Source organism: Lytechinus pictus, chromosome 8 (genome assembly GCF_037042905.1).
Source record: "Lytechinus pictus isolate F3 Inbred chromosome 8, Lp3.0, whole genome shotgun sequence".
Lineage (NCBI taxonomy): Eukaryota > Metazoa > Echinodermata > Echinoidea > Temnopleuroida > Toxopneustidae > Lytechinus > Lytechinus pictus.
The window spans coordinates 39,095,156-39,108,259 of NC_087252.1; the positions used below are offsets into that span (position 1 = coordinate 39,095,156).

At 34.5% G+C, this 13,104-nt stretch overlaps 1 protein-coding gene across 1 annotated transcript; it reads right to left on the minus strand.

Annotated features, from left to right (window-relative positions):
* Positions 1–6,355: 6,355 nt before the first annotated feature.
* LOC135155309 (uncharacterized) lies at positions 6,356–7,254 on the minus strand. Its single transcript, XM_064104263.1, has 2 exons — positions 6,791–7,254; positions 6,356–6,631 (listed from the first exon to the last, which is right to left on the minus strand). Exons 1-2 carry the CDS (start codon positions 6,938–6,940, stop codon positions 6,356–6,358), a joined length of 426 nt encoding a protein of 141 aa, XP_063960333.1. The 5' UTR covers positions 6,941–7,254.
* Positions 7,255–13,104: the final 5,850 nt, after the last annotated feature.

Sequence of the window (13,104 nt, forward strand, 5' to 3'; positions counted from 1 at the left end):
AACTGTACCACCACATACATTTCTGACTTCCTCATGTAATTATTTTCCTTTCTTACCGTTTCCTTTTCTTCTTTTTGGACCTTGCTATCTCTCCTTTCTCTTACTTTTTTCTCCCTTTCTTCCCAAATTTGCTTCGCCCTCTGACAATATTCCTTCCTTTGCTTGACAACCTGCTTTCTAGCTATACTCATGTACTCCGCCCTTTTCTCTTCTTCCAATTCGTTGACCCATTGGTTTGAATCTATTAGCAAACTTCATTCACATGGCATGAATATTTTGTTTGAAAATATATACAATGGTAACATAAACAAAAACATTCATAACTGTATGTCGTGTAAATCAGGAATACATCAATACATGTATATATAGGTTTCCAATTATTATAGAGATATACATCTATATACAAAGAGAAATGACAAATTGAAATTTAATAAAGAAGGTGTACAGTAGCATAATACAATATAAAGAGCTCACTTGCAAAAGAGGTTAGGTCCATATTTCATCAAATTTGATTTTTTTTTTTGGTCTCAATGTATAGATTTTTAGTAGCTCTATAAGATGATATCAAAGAAAAGTTGAAATTCTCATTAAAAAGTGATCTAAAATGGCAAAAAAAATTTGGGGGGAAAAGAATATTAAAAAAAATATGAAGACAGGTAGATTTCTTTTATACCCAATTTTATGTTCTCATGGTAGGGTATCATGAAAATTTTGTTTCACATAAGAATATTGCAATATGGGAGAGTAAAAAAAATGATTTTCTTGGAGTGGACCTAACCCCTTTTGAAAACAAACTATTCTGAAGAGCTAATTTGTCAAAAGGGGTCAGGTCCATTGTTCATAAATTTTTAATGTTTTCTGTCTCAAAACAAACCTCTAAATTTTTAGTCATTCTGATGAAAAAAAACGAAAATTTGAAATTCACATGAAAACGTGAATAAAAGTGGCAAAGAAAATTCACTTTTTTAATCAAAATAGATTGGATTCATTTCAGTTTAGTTGCAAAAGGGGTTAAGGTCCAGTGGTCCACGATGATAATTTTTAAAAGAATATATAGAAAAAATTGAAGACATGTAGATTTCTTTAATACCCAATTTTATGTTCACATGATAGGGTAGTACATCATGACAATTTAGTTTCTCATAAGAGTATTGCAGTGAGAATAAAAAACATGTTTTTTCTCAGAATAGTAAAAAGTGGACCTAACCCCTTTTGAAAACAAACTATTCTGAAGAGCTAATTTGTCAAAAGGGATCAGGTCCATTGTTCATATTTTTTTATTGTTTTCTGTCTCAAAACCTCTAAATTTTTAGTCATTCTGATGAAAACAACTAAAATTTGAAATTCACATGAAAACGTGAATAAGAGTGGCAAAGAAAAATCACTTTTTTCATTTCAGTTTAGTTGCAAAAGGGGGTAAGGTCCAGTGGTCCACGATGATAATTTTCAAAAGAATATATAGAAAAAATTGAAGACGTGTAGATTTCTTTAATACCCAATTTCATATTCACATGATAGGGTAGTACATCATGACAATTTAGTTTCTCATAAGAGTATTGCAGTGAGAATAAAAAACATGGTTTTTCTCGGAATGGTAAAAAGTGGACCTAACCCCTTTTGCAACTAAACTCTTCATATATAAGTTATCTAATTATCGAATACAAATCAGAGAGTAAATAATTGTATAACGTTAGAGATATATCTTTGGTAATGGTGGCTTTGGTGGATTTTAGATAGCTTGAATGGAATTTAAAAAGAAAAATGTACTTGATGTTAAAATTCGCCCCTTTTATTTATAATCGCTTTAAAGAACTTACAAAAATTATCAATTATGTTTTCATTATCAAGTTTCATTATGAATATAAATTTGTCTTCATTGGCATTGCTAAGGTTCTTAAACTGTTTATACATTTCAGCTATTTTGTCAAAAAAACACCACCCTTTCAGTTGTGTGTACATTACATTCTATTATCGTGTGATACTCATCCCCCTTGGCTTCTCTCTCGTTATTCTATCCATCATTCCGAAATCTCGTTCAACGGATACATTTCGTTTTCATTAACATCACTCTAATAAGAAGAAATGTGCTCCCAAGGAGCCTACTCGTAATCATGACATAACTACTGAAATAGGATGCAAATAAAGCAGTGCTTGTGGTTCATAAACCCATCCTCCAATTAAATTGCATCCGCACTATTTTTTACGAGCGCCCGACCTGAAAAAGGCGGATAATTGTCATGGCAAATGCACACACCCCCTCCGATGGGGTTGTGTTGGAAAAGGGTGACCTTGTGACCGCACCATGGCAATTATCCGCATTACTTTGGAAATGCCTTCATAAAATCAAAATCCGGTCCCGATGCCGCTATTATGCGGATAATTGCAGCAACGAAATAATGCGGATAACTCTGGTCCCGCTCCGAATTTACGACCAAATAATGGGGATATTATCCGCATAATTGGGTTTATGAAATACCCCCAAAGACCCATCGTCCAATTATCCGCCTAAGATTAATGCAGATAATTCAATAAAAAATGCATTCACAAACTCCGAAAATAATCCGCACTATTTTTTACGAGCGCCCGACCTGAAAAGGCGGATAATTATCATGGCAACTGCACACACCCCACTGAACTAGAAATACGTGGAAGTCGTGTTCAACCAAGCAAAACATCGACGGCGAACTCGACAAGTCACGTGACCGCCGCCATTTTGCTAGGTCAATTGTTCGAGAACGCGCCGTACAAGGCAATTGAAAGTATGTGCAAGATGCAATATGTTTTCTCTATAAATATAAAATTAATACTGATGTACTTAGTGTGGCAAAGTGTATTTTAATGTCATTAAGCCAATAATGTACAAACATATTTCTATATGCACAATGTACTGGGACCTGGTAGTTCATGTAGTTTAAAAAAGGTTTAAATCAGGGTGACCAGATTTCACAAAATGAAATACGGGACAATCGATAAAAAAGAACATCAAAGAAGGCTACACAGTGTTATAATTGTGAAAAAAAAATTGGAAGGGAGGGTGAACGAAAGAATGAAGGAGAGAAAGAAAAGACGAAAGAAAAGAAATGAAATGAGAAAGAAAGAAAAAATGAAGGGGAAAATAAAAGGGAAAATGAAAGAAAGTTAGAATAATTAAAAGGACGATGAAAAAAAGAATAAAAGATTTAAAAAAAAGGTTTCCGTCATTCTTTGAATTCATCGAATATAGAAAGAAAGAATGAAAAGAGGGAAGATGTGTGAAAGACAAAATAAAGGTGAGAAAGAAAAAGTAAGAAAAAGGAGGAGGAAACAATTAAAGAATGAAGGAAAGAAATTTTTTTCATTCTTTGAAAGAAACAAAGAAGAAAACAGGAAGGGGGAAGGAACGAAGGAAGGGAGAGGGGGAAAGAAAGAAAGAATAAGGGGAAAGAATTAGAAGGGAAAATGAAATAAAGAATGAAAGAGAGGGAGGAAAGAATGGAGGGTGGAGAGAATGAAAAAAAATAATGGAAAGAGAGAAAAAAACGAAAAGAAAAAAGTGAGGAAGGGAGAAGGACGTAAATAAAAGTATAAGGAAAGAAAGAATGAAGGAAATAAAAGGGGCAGATAAGAGAAAGAAGGAAAGAAAATTAACACACAGAAAGGATAAGGAAAGAAAGGTAGGAAATATTAAAAGATAGATGGAACAAAAAAGCAAGCAGGAAGGATAGAAGGATGAAGGATAAAAATGAAAGAGGAAAAAGTTCAAAATTCAAGCAAACAAAAGCAATCCAATCATCTAACAGAAATGATAATGATATTTGGTGTTTTTTAATCTATATATCTTTAAATTTTGAAAAACTAAGTGGTTTAGAAATGAATAAAATTTCAAAGTGAAACATTGTCAACTTACAAATTAAAGAAAACAGCGCCGGCATTCTACACAACAAGACTCAAAACGAAAGCTAAAACAACTACATGTAGATCCAGTTATGAAAACTAAAAAAAACTTGTTCCTCCTATTAAATCAGTAATCTGAGAATCTATAATATGATCATAAAAATTTCCCGCCGATTTTGTGATTATTTTGGTGGAAAAACTGTTTATCATGTGAGATTGTTTGCACCATTGAGAATCTGCTCCGATCCTACATGCATAGAGCCTGCCACATACAGGCAGGAAGCCAACTCGTTTGCAATGTATTGGGTTAGGATAAAAATCACCCGCAGAACTTGCAAAAGTTTAGTTATCGATTTATTGTTGTCTCTGCTTCGTCATCTGTTTGGTTATTTGATGAAAATTCGTCACTTTTAAATGTATCAACTATTTTGTTGAATATTCTAAAAATACGGGACGATCCCGGCACATACGGGACGTCTGGTCACCCTGGAAATATTTGACAAGAGGTCTTTTTGTGCAATTTTTGACATGTGGAATAGTTCATACTGACAAGGATAATGCATATAACTGGTATGTGAAAATAAGCGAAATTTAGTGCCACAACTTTTTAAATGGAATTACCATTGCTATGCTTTTCTGATTTGTGCTCTAATTTAGTAAACTTGTTGACTTGGTTTTGTTTATTCATCGCCCATTCCTTTATGGAAAGGTGTATTGATGTATAAGCACATGTCGTGCAACATCCATGCTCTTCCAAATTAAATTTCGTAAGAAATCAAATTCTATTGTGCCCATTTTTATATACGCTGTACTTAGTAGACATTTCATGGCTGAGCACTCGAAGGTCCGACGTTGAAGGCTCATTAAAATACTGACTTCTATTCAATTTTTCACCCTGAATGTGTGATTGAACAGTATGAGAGGGAGGGAAGGGAATATTTACTCAAAAATTATATAGAGAAAGTTGAAATGAGAAAGGCAAAATGGTAAACATGGAGAAAGAAAAAAAGAAACAGACGATCAACGAGAAGAGATGGAAAGAAGAGGAAGATCAAAGAGAAAGAGAGAGAGGGGGAGAGAAAGGGGGAAATGACGAGGAATGAGAAAGAGGTGAGGAGAGAAAGGCGAGACGAGAGGGAGATACAAGAGGGCTCGATATAAGGGAGATGGGGAAATAAAAGAGAGACAAATATAAGGGGGATAGAGCTAGAGAAAGGGAAGGTAAGAGAGAGAGATGAGAAAGAGGAAAATCAGAGAGAAAGAAGCCAAAAGAGAAAGGAAAAATAATAAAGAGGGAGATCGAGATGATATAAAGGGGAGAAATAAGAGAGAGAGAGGGGCTTTGGTTGGTTTGCTTTATTCACGATAAAAAAAAATATATGAACAAAATATACATTGTAAGATCAAATTAGTATAACAGAATCATAACATAAATAATGAATATAATACAACATATAAAACTTATAAATATCGTAGGGATGACTCGTTTCAGATGGGCTAAAAATAATATAGCCCATCCGTTCTTCCCCGAGGTCCCCGGAAATAAATATTTTAAATTAACTTTACAATTTCAATAACAACTTGAAAGTAGAAATGGAAGAAATAGAAGGGAGTGAAGAAAAGAGAGGATAAGAGAGATGGACAGAAGAGGAAAATCAGAGAAAATGAGATGAGATGAATAGTTGAATGAAAAGGGAGGTTTAAAAAAAAGCTAGAGAAAAGGGACATGATTTCTAATCGTTAAAATATATTTTTTTAATGCAATCAGCTAGTAGGCCTTTATTGTTCAGACAAATTGTAGGCCTACTCAGAAAGCATATTTGTTGTGGGGTCTTTCTTTGTCACAGTGTGCGCGTGAGAAAGGTCGAGTTTTTTATGATTTCATGTCTGTATGTTTACTCCCCTTTAATACAAAAATGTGACTGAATAAACATTTTCAGTTATGAAAATATTCAATAACATATAGTTCATGATGTAACAACACAAACTAAAACTTTAAGCAACACAAGGAACAGCTTTCTTTGCGTTCCTCTTTCCCATCTGCCTACACGCAGCATTTGCCGACCAGCCAACTGACCTAGCAAAATGGCGACGCGCTCAGTCGAGCGTGAAGCCCGATGCTCTTCGTTGCCGCACGGCTTTGTGTACGATGGGAATGGGGACACGTATTCCACGTATTTCTAGTTCAGTGACACACTCCCTCCGATGCGGTTGTGTTGGAAAAGGGTGACCTTGTGACCGCACCATGGCAATTATCCGCATTACTTTGGAAATGCGTTCATTAAGTCCAAATCTGGTCCCGATGCCGCTATTATGCGGATAATTGCAGCATCAAAATAATGCTGATAACTCTGGTCCCGCTCCGATTTTACGACCAAATTATGCGGCTATTATCCGCATAATTGGGTTCATGAAAAGGGTATCAGATTTTACGACCAAATTATGCGGATAATATCCGCATAATTTGGTCGTAAAATTAGGTTTATGAAAGGGGTAGAACTTGTTTTGTAACTGCATCGGCTCCTGTGAGAAGTGATTCATATATTTCATCTCTTTGAACTGGTATATCGTGGAATAACACGGCTGTGCCGTCCAATAATGGCGATGAGTCAACTGCCCATTCTTCAAATTTTGACATGATCTTGTATCTTTCGTCCATGGTCGTTATTCTCTCCTTACCCTCCAATACTCGCCACAATGGGGCTGTTACAAACTTATTTACTAGGCCCAAAACCCTACACCCAGTTAAAAACTGAGTCTACTGCTTTAATTATTCTTCCCTATCGTCTGCAAAAAAAATCCTTCAAATCATGTCTTAAATAATAAACACCTCCTCAATTATGAAATAAAATATTAAATCTGTTACCCTTAAAGGGTGCTAACGGAACTAACGTTTTGCCCCTTTCCTTCAGAAAGCTCTGAAATGTACGGGCTTCCCTGATTTTTCACATCCTCTGTCTTGAATCGATTTACACACCGTTCTTACTAACCGAACTATCCCACATTCCCCACCTTTTGGCGCCACTCCAACCTTCTGTGCCCCTACCTGTTCTCCATTGAATACCATCCCATACTTACAATGTTTGTCCCGCCTGGTCTGCCAACCCGACTATAAAATGTAATCCGCAAAAGTAATTATTCATTTTTGACAGTGACTCCCTTTCCAAGTCTGTTAAATGTGCCCATTCTCTAACAACTGTTGCAGTATATCTCTCCTACAATTTTGTAGAAGTTCATTATTTTTTTCTGTACAACATGCCTATCACTCACTGTATTTTTTATTCTTTTAATTACATCATTTACTTTACTGCCATCATTAGTAACAAAACACACACGTCTTCATTGTTTCAAGCACTTCTTCAGCTGTAACCCAACCCCTGCTCTGACGCCTAAGACCAAACACTCCCCACTACTTAAAGAACAAGTCCACACCAACAAAAAATTGATTTGATTGAAAAGAGAAAAATCAAACAAGCATAACACTGAAAATTTCATCAAAATCGGATGTAAAATAAGAAAGTTATGACATTTTAAAGTTTCGCTTAATTTCACAAAGCAGTTATATGCACATCCTGGTTGGTATGCAAATGAGGAGACTGATGACGTCATCCACTCACTATTTCTTTTGTATTTTATTATATGAAATATTCTAATTTTCTCCTCACGTGATATTAGCATTGCTCTATACTATATGAATCAGTCAAGTCCAGGGTTGGCACGTTTTAAACGGTGTGTTTTAAAATACCCCATAGACTTGTGTGTTATAAATATGTATGGTCATGGATAAGATTTTGGATGAATATTTTTTATAATTTTATTTCTTCTTGCGATATATTATTTTCTCCTAATTAAATCTCTTTCTCAACACCACTCTTTTTCTCCTCTCTCTTTCCCCCTTATTCTCCCTTTCTCCATTTCGTCATGTTCCTTGAAATACTCTTGTTCAATTGTGCACATCAATCTGTATTAAAGGTCAAGTCCACCTCAGAAAAATGTTGATTTGAATCAATAGAGAAAAATCAGACAAGCACAATGCTGAAAATTTCATCAAAATCGGATGTAAAATAAGAAAGGTATGACATTTCAAAGTTTCACTTATTTTTAACAAAATAGTTATATGAACGAGCCAATTACATCCAAATGAGAGAGTCGATGGCGTCACTCACTCACTATTTCTTTTGTTTTTTATTGTTTGAATTATACAATATTTTAATTTTTACGAATTTGACAATTAGGACCTCCTTGCCTGAAGCACAAAATATTCAAATAATGGAATTCCAAGTGTTCAGGGAGGAATCAAACTTCATTTCACATGACAATGACGAGAAAATAAAAATATTTCATATTTCATATAATAAAATACAAAATAAATAATGAGTGAGTGATGTCATCAGTTTCTCATTGCACATACCGACCGAGATGTGCATATAACTGTTTTGTTAAAAATAAGCGGAACTTTGAAATATCATAACTTTCTTATTTTACATCCGATTTTGATGAAATTTTCAGCATTGTGCTTGTCTGATTTTTCTCTTTTTATTCAAATTAAGTTTTTGTTTGGGTGGACTTGTCCTTTAAGAATATTTTAACAAACATCTGAGTGTTGTGCTCATTTTTTAGACAGGGAAAGAAACACTATTTAAAGCTAAAATATGTAATAGTAGTGAATGAAATGGAAGTGTTGCACAAGCATAATAACATTTTACAAATGACTATAAAACTGACATTGTATTCTTGAGGTACACACGAAAGCAAGTGAAACTTTTACGCTTCGTAAAGATGAAGAAAAGTTCTTTAATTCGGTATAAGACAGCTAGTAAACCTTGAAGGACAAGGCTCACCCCAAGAAATATACATGATGAAAATTTCGTCAAAATCGGCGGTAAAATAATAAAGTTATGATATTTTTAAAGTTTTGCTTAATTCTGCAAAACAGTTATATGCCCATCTTGGTCAGTATACAATTGAGGGGACTGATGGCATCACTCACTATTTATTTTGTATTTCTTTAATTTCTCATTGTCATGTGAAATAAAGTTTATTCCTCCTTGACCATGTGGAACTACCGTTGTTTTAACATTTTTGGTTCAGTCAAGTAAGTCATTATTATGCAATCTGTAAAAATTGATATTGTATTGTTCAACCATAAAAAACAAAAGAAAAAGTGAACGAGGGACATCATCAACTCTCTCATTTGCATATCACTGAGACGTTATTACTGTTTTGTTAAAAATTAGCGAAACTTTAAAATGTCATAACTTCTTTTATATCTGATTTCAATGAAATTGTCAGCATTATGCTTGTTTGAATTTTCTCTGATTGAAATCAACATTTTACAGGGGTGGACATGACCTTCAAGCTACAATCCCAGGGGACCATAATGGCCCCCTAAAAAAATCTACGATAAATCCATAAGCACGACAGGGCCATGCCATATTGTTAAAGGCTATTTTGGGGATGCATGCATTGGTATTCGATTATTATATTAGAGTCATTCCATCTGGATTCACCCAGTGGTTGTTTAATGTTTCATTTGTGAACTGATGAGCTTAATTTCTTTTCATGTGTTTGCATACTGTAACTTAAGATTGGAAGAAATCATGTAACTGGTAAACACTTTTACTAACATGAATATTATTATTATGTGGGACTAGAGTGAAATTTCATGGTATCTTTGGAAGAGTTTTAAAGGTGAAGAAATAAAATATCATCATTGGTTTTAACATATTTTGTCAATATCATACAAATAATTAACATACACGAAAATCAAGTTAAAAAATTATTTGTCCGGGGGTCAAATTCAAGGTCAAAGTAAAGGTCAAAGGTCACGACCTTATAAATCGCTCCAATACATTATTTGATGCATGTTTTGGATTCCTCTCTGAATTTCCTAATAAATGGTACCAGTTTCATGAAAATTGGTCAACACGTTACGACGCAGTGGCCATTGATAGTTGAAGGTCACGCCCATTTTAGTCAAAACAAGGAGAAAAGGGCGGGCCGTAGCGCGAGAACTGACGGACCAATTGGACTTTTTTTTTTTTTGGTGCGTGGGCCATGGTGAATTTTATGTGTACCAATTTACAACGAATTCCGAGAGGGTCGGGTGCAAAATTGCACATTCATTGGGTGAATTGGCATGGAATGACCCATTACATAAGTGCATATCAGACCCCAAAATGCTCAATAACGTGATTTCATCATCATGTATGAAGCCAATGCAAATTTTTCGCCAACATTTGTATCTGTATCAATGTTTGTACATGATTGGAAAATTATTGCTCATAATTTCCATTAAAAAACGAAAAAAAAAACAAATCTAACCAAAAAACTGTACATAAGAAATATCTAAAAAAAAGTTAAAACAAACATAAAAAAAAAATTTGATCAGAATTCCTCAATTAAAGAAATAGGCAGTTCAAGGGCTATATTTAAAGATTTATATACCCAAGCTTATATTTCATGCACTAAAATTGTTATAATTGCTTAAAAATGAAATAAGCATATTGATTAAATAAAATCAAGCTTTGAAAGCCCATAGTCTATATAGATGACATCATTTTCTTACATTGTGCAAATTCTTCCCACCCCTTAGATTGACAAGACTCAAAAGTATGTAGATATATGAGGAATAAACTTATAAAATGTCAACTTACTTTTTTGCATTCAATTTCAATGATTAAATGATTTGGGGGAAAATATAAACTTTTTATTGGAAATTCAGTAACAAAAAGTGTAGTTATATCTTACTTACACCAAAAATGTATTTAAAACATCAAGAGCTTAAATTGTACTGTATTAAGTGTATAGTTTAATTGATTTACAGAAAATTTCAACGTTCGTTGGGAAAAAAATGTTTTAAAACGATTTAAATTGTTTTAAAACAATAAAAAACGTTTTTGTTTTTTTTTAATAAAAAACATTTTTTATTACAACCCTGGTCAAGTCGGTCCCTAGTATGGTCAGACATATCTGTAAAAAATGAAATATTGTAGAATTCAAACAATAAAAAACAAAAGAAATAGTGAGTGATGGACATCATCGACTGACACATTTGCATGTCACTCAGTTGTGCATATCACTGTTTTGTGAAAAATAAGCGAAACTTTAAAATGCCATAACTTTCTTATTTACATCAGATTTTGATGAAATTGTCAGTGTTATGCTAGTTTGATTTTTCTCCATTTATCAAATCAACATTTTGCTGGGGTGGACTTGACTTTTAAATTAATATCGTACGCCCCATAGTGATGAGTGATGACCATACTTGGAAGTACCATCTCCTCCAACTGTCATATCAACCTCCTTCTCATCTAAGATTTTATTTGCCGCTTGTATTAAACTGAGCGCTCTGGCTTCCATATACATAGCTGATCCAAAATCCTTCTTTGGTACAGACTTAATATTTACATGACAGAGCCCTTCTAGTACAGTTTTCACATGCTCAACACCTTTCCTAGTACTAACACCCATTGAACAAACTAACTCTTGTAACTGAACGAACTTCATCACTGTATCTCCCTCCTTCCTTTAACTCAACAACGTGCGAATCGGCCTTCAATCTTTCTTCTAATTTGTTGATCTTCCCAGTCATTTTCTCCATTTTCTTTTTCATTCTATTGTTTTCTTTTCTAGGCATGTAATTAATCTTGTTCTTCGCTTTCAAATAACTTCGGCTCTGTTGCCTTCGTCTTACTAAGTCACCGTCTCTTCTCACAATTTTTTTAAGCATGAATATTCTCTTCTCGAGACCAGTGATTACTTTCCTTTTTTTGCACAATTCTATATTCAATCTTATGATGGTTTCTTTTCTAACTTTCAACGCCTTTAACATCCTATCATTCCGCTTCTTTATATTCCTATTTTCGGCACATGCCTTTACAAACCTTACACTGCATGCATCTATTTTTTTTTTTTTTTTTTCTTCAATTTTTTCTTCAACCTTAAACCTTTCTTCATATAACGTATCTACTTTAAATCCACTTCTCTGACGAGGTCGAACAGAGTTCCGTCTACACTGACGGCACACCCTTGAAACAGTACACAGTATTTTTTTCTGGTTCTTTTTCATTTCTTGTCTAACGAACACAAACATATCTTCTATTATACCTTCATTCTTGTTCACTCTTTTCTTGTTCTTTCTTACATTATCACACAAACTTCTTATCTTTTTGTACAAATTCTGATTGGAGAGGAGCGTCGTGTCAACATAAAAAAAACCTTCTAATAGAATCTTGAATTGTCCAGTCGTCAAATCTCTCTTTCTTCCCCATAAAAATAATTCTAGGACAGCGCCGTTCGTGAGGCTCTCCCATCCTATCTTCTCCCTATCATACTCCCCACACAACACGGCCTGCACATCCCCCTCGTAAATACCCAAACGATTGCAATATGGCCCTACTTCTGACAGTGTTTCAAACTCAGTTGTTTTTTCATTGCCCTTCCCCTGATTACATTTTTTTCGCTCTTTCTCTTCAAATTACCAAGATGCAAGTGACGATATGTATTGTTTTGAAACATATTTACAAACGCCAGCAGACAGTGCTGCCATGACTCATATCATCGTTAGGTCTTTGCTGCTCGGCATCATAATAATACAAAAAATGCTTGATTCATGTACCAGTATATTTTTGGGGCCTGTCATTGTAACAGGAGGTTGCAAATGAATGTGAATCGGACATGGTATTACTGGCAAGTCAATTTTTTTTGCAAGATTAAACACACAGGATCGGATTAATCTATACATAATTCGAGAGACCAAAGCTATTTTATTGACTTGCAGTTGCACGAACGGTACGGTGTGGACTTGCGGAAGTACATGTATGAGGCTGAGTAACGGGCTGGTACTTGGGTGGGTAGAAGAAGAACGTGGGAGGAGAAAACCGGAGTAGCACAGCCACAAAATATCAAAGAAATGGATGATATATCACGAAATATTGATGATCCGAGAAGCAAAGACCTCGCGAAGCGCGATTACATCACACTCGATGTACAAATCAGTGGATGCTTGAAGAACAACACACTCGATAAAAAGAGTGAAATTGACATAAATATAGAGCAGTCGGGTAGGGAAATCCTCTACACAAAACATGCACAAATGATATGAACATAAAAATCTCAACGTTAAAGGACAAGTCCACCCCAACAAAAACTTGATTGAATTAAAAGAGAAAAAATTCAACAAGCATAGCACTGAAAATTTCATCAAAATCGGAAGTAAAATAAGAAAGT

Coding starts and splice junctions, on each gene's coding strand:
- LOC135155309 (XM_064104263.1), bottom strand. CDS start 6,940: ATGGTATTCAATGGAGAACAGGTAGGGGCACAGAAGGTTGGAGTGGCG. Junction 6,632..6,790: donor GGAAGCCCGTACATTTCAGA/GCTTTCTGAAGG, acceptor TTAAAGCAGTAG/ACTCAGTTTTTAACTGGGTG.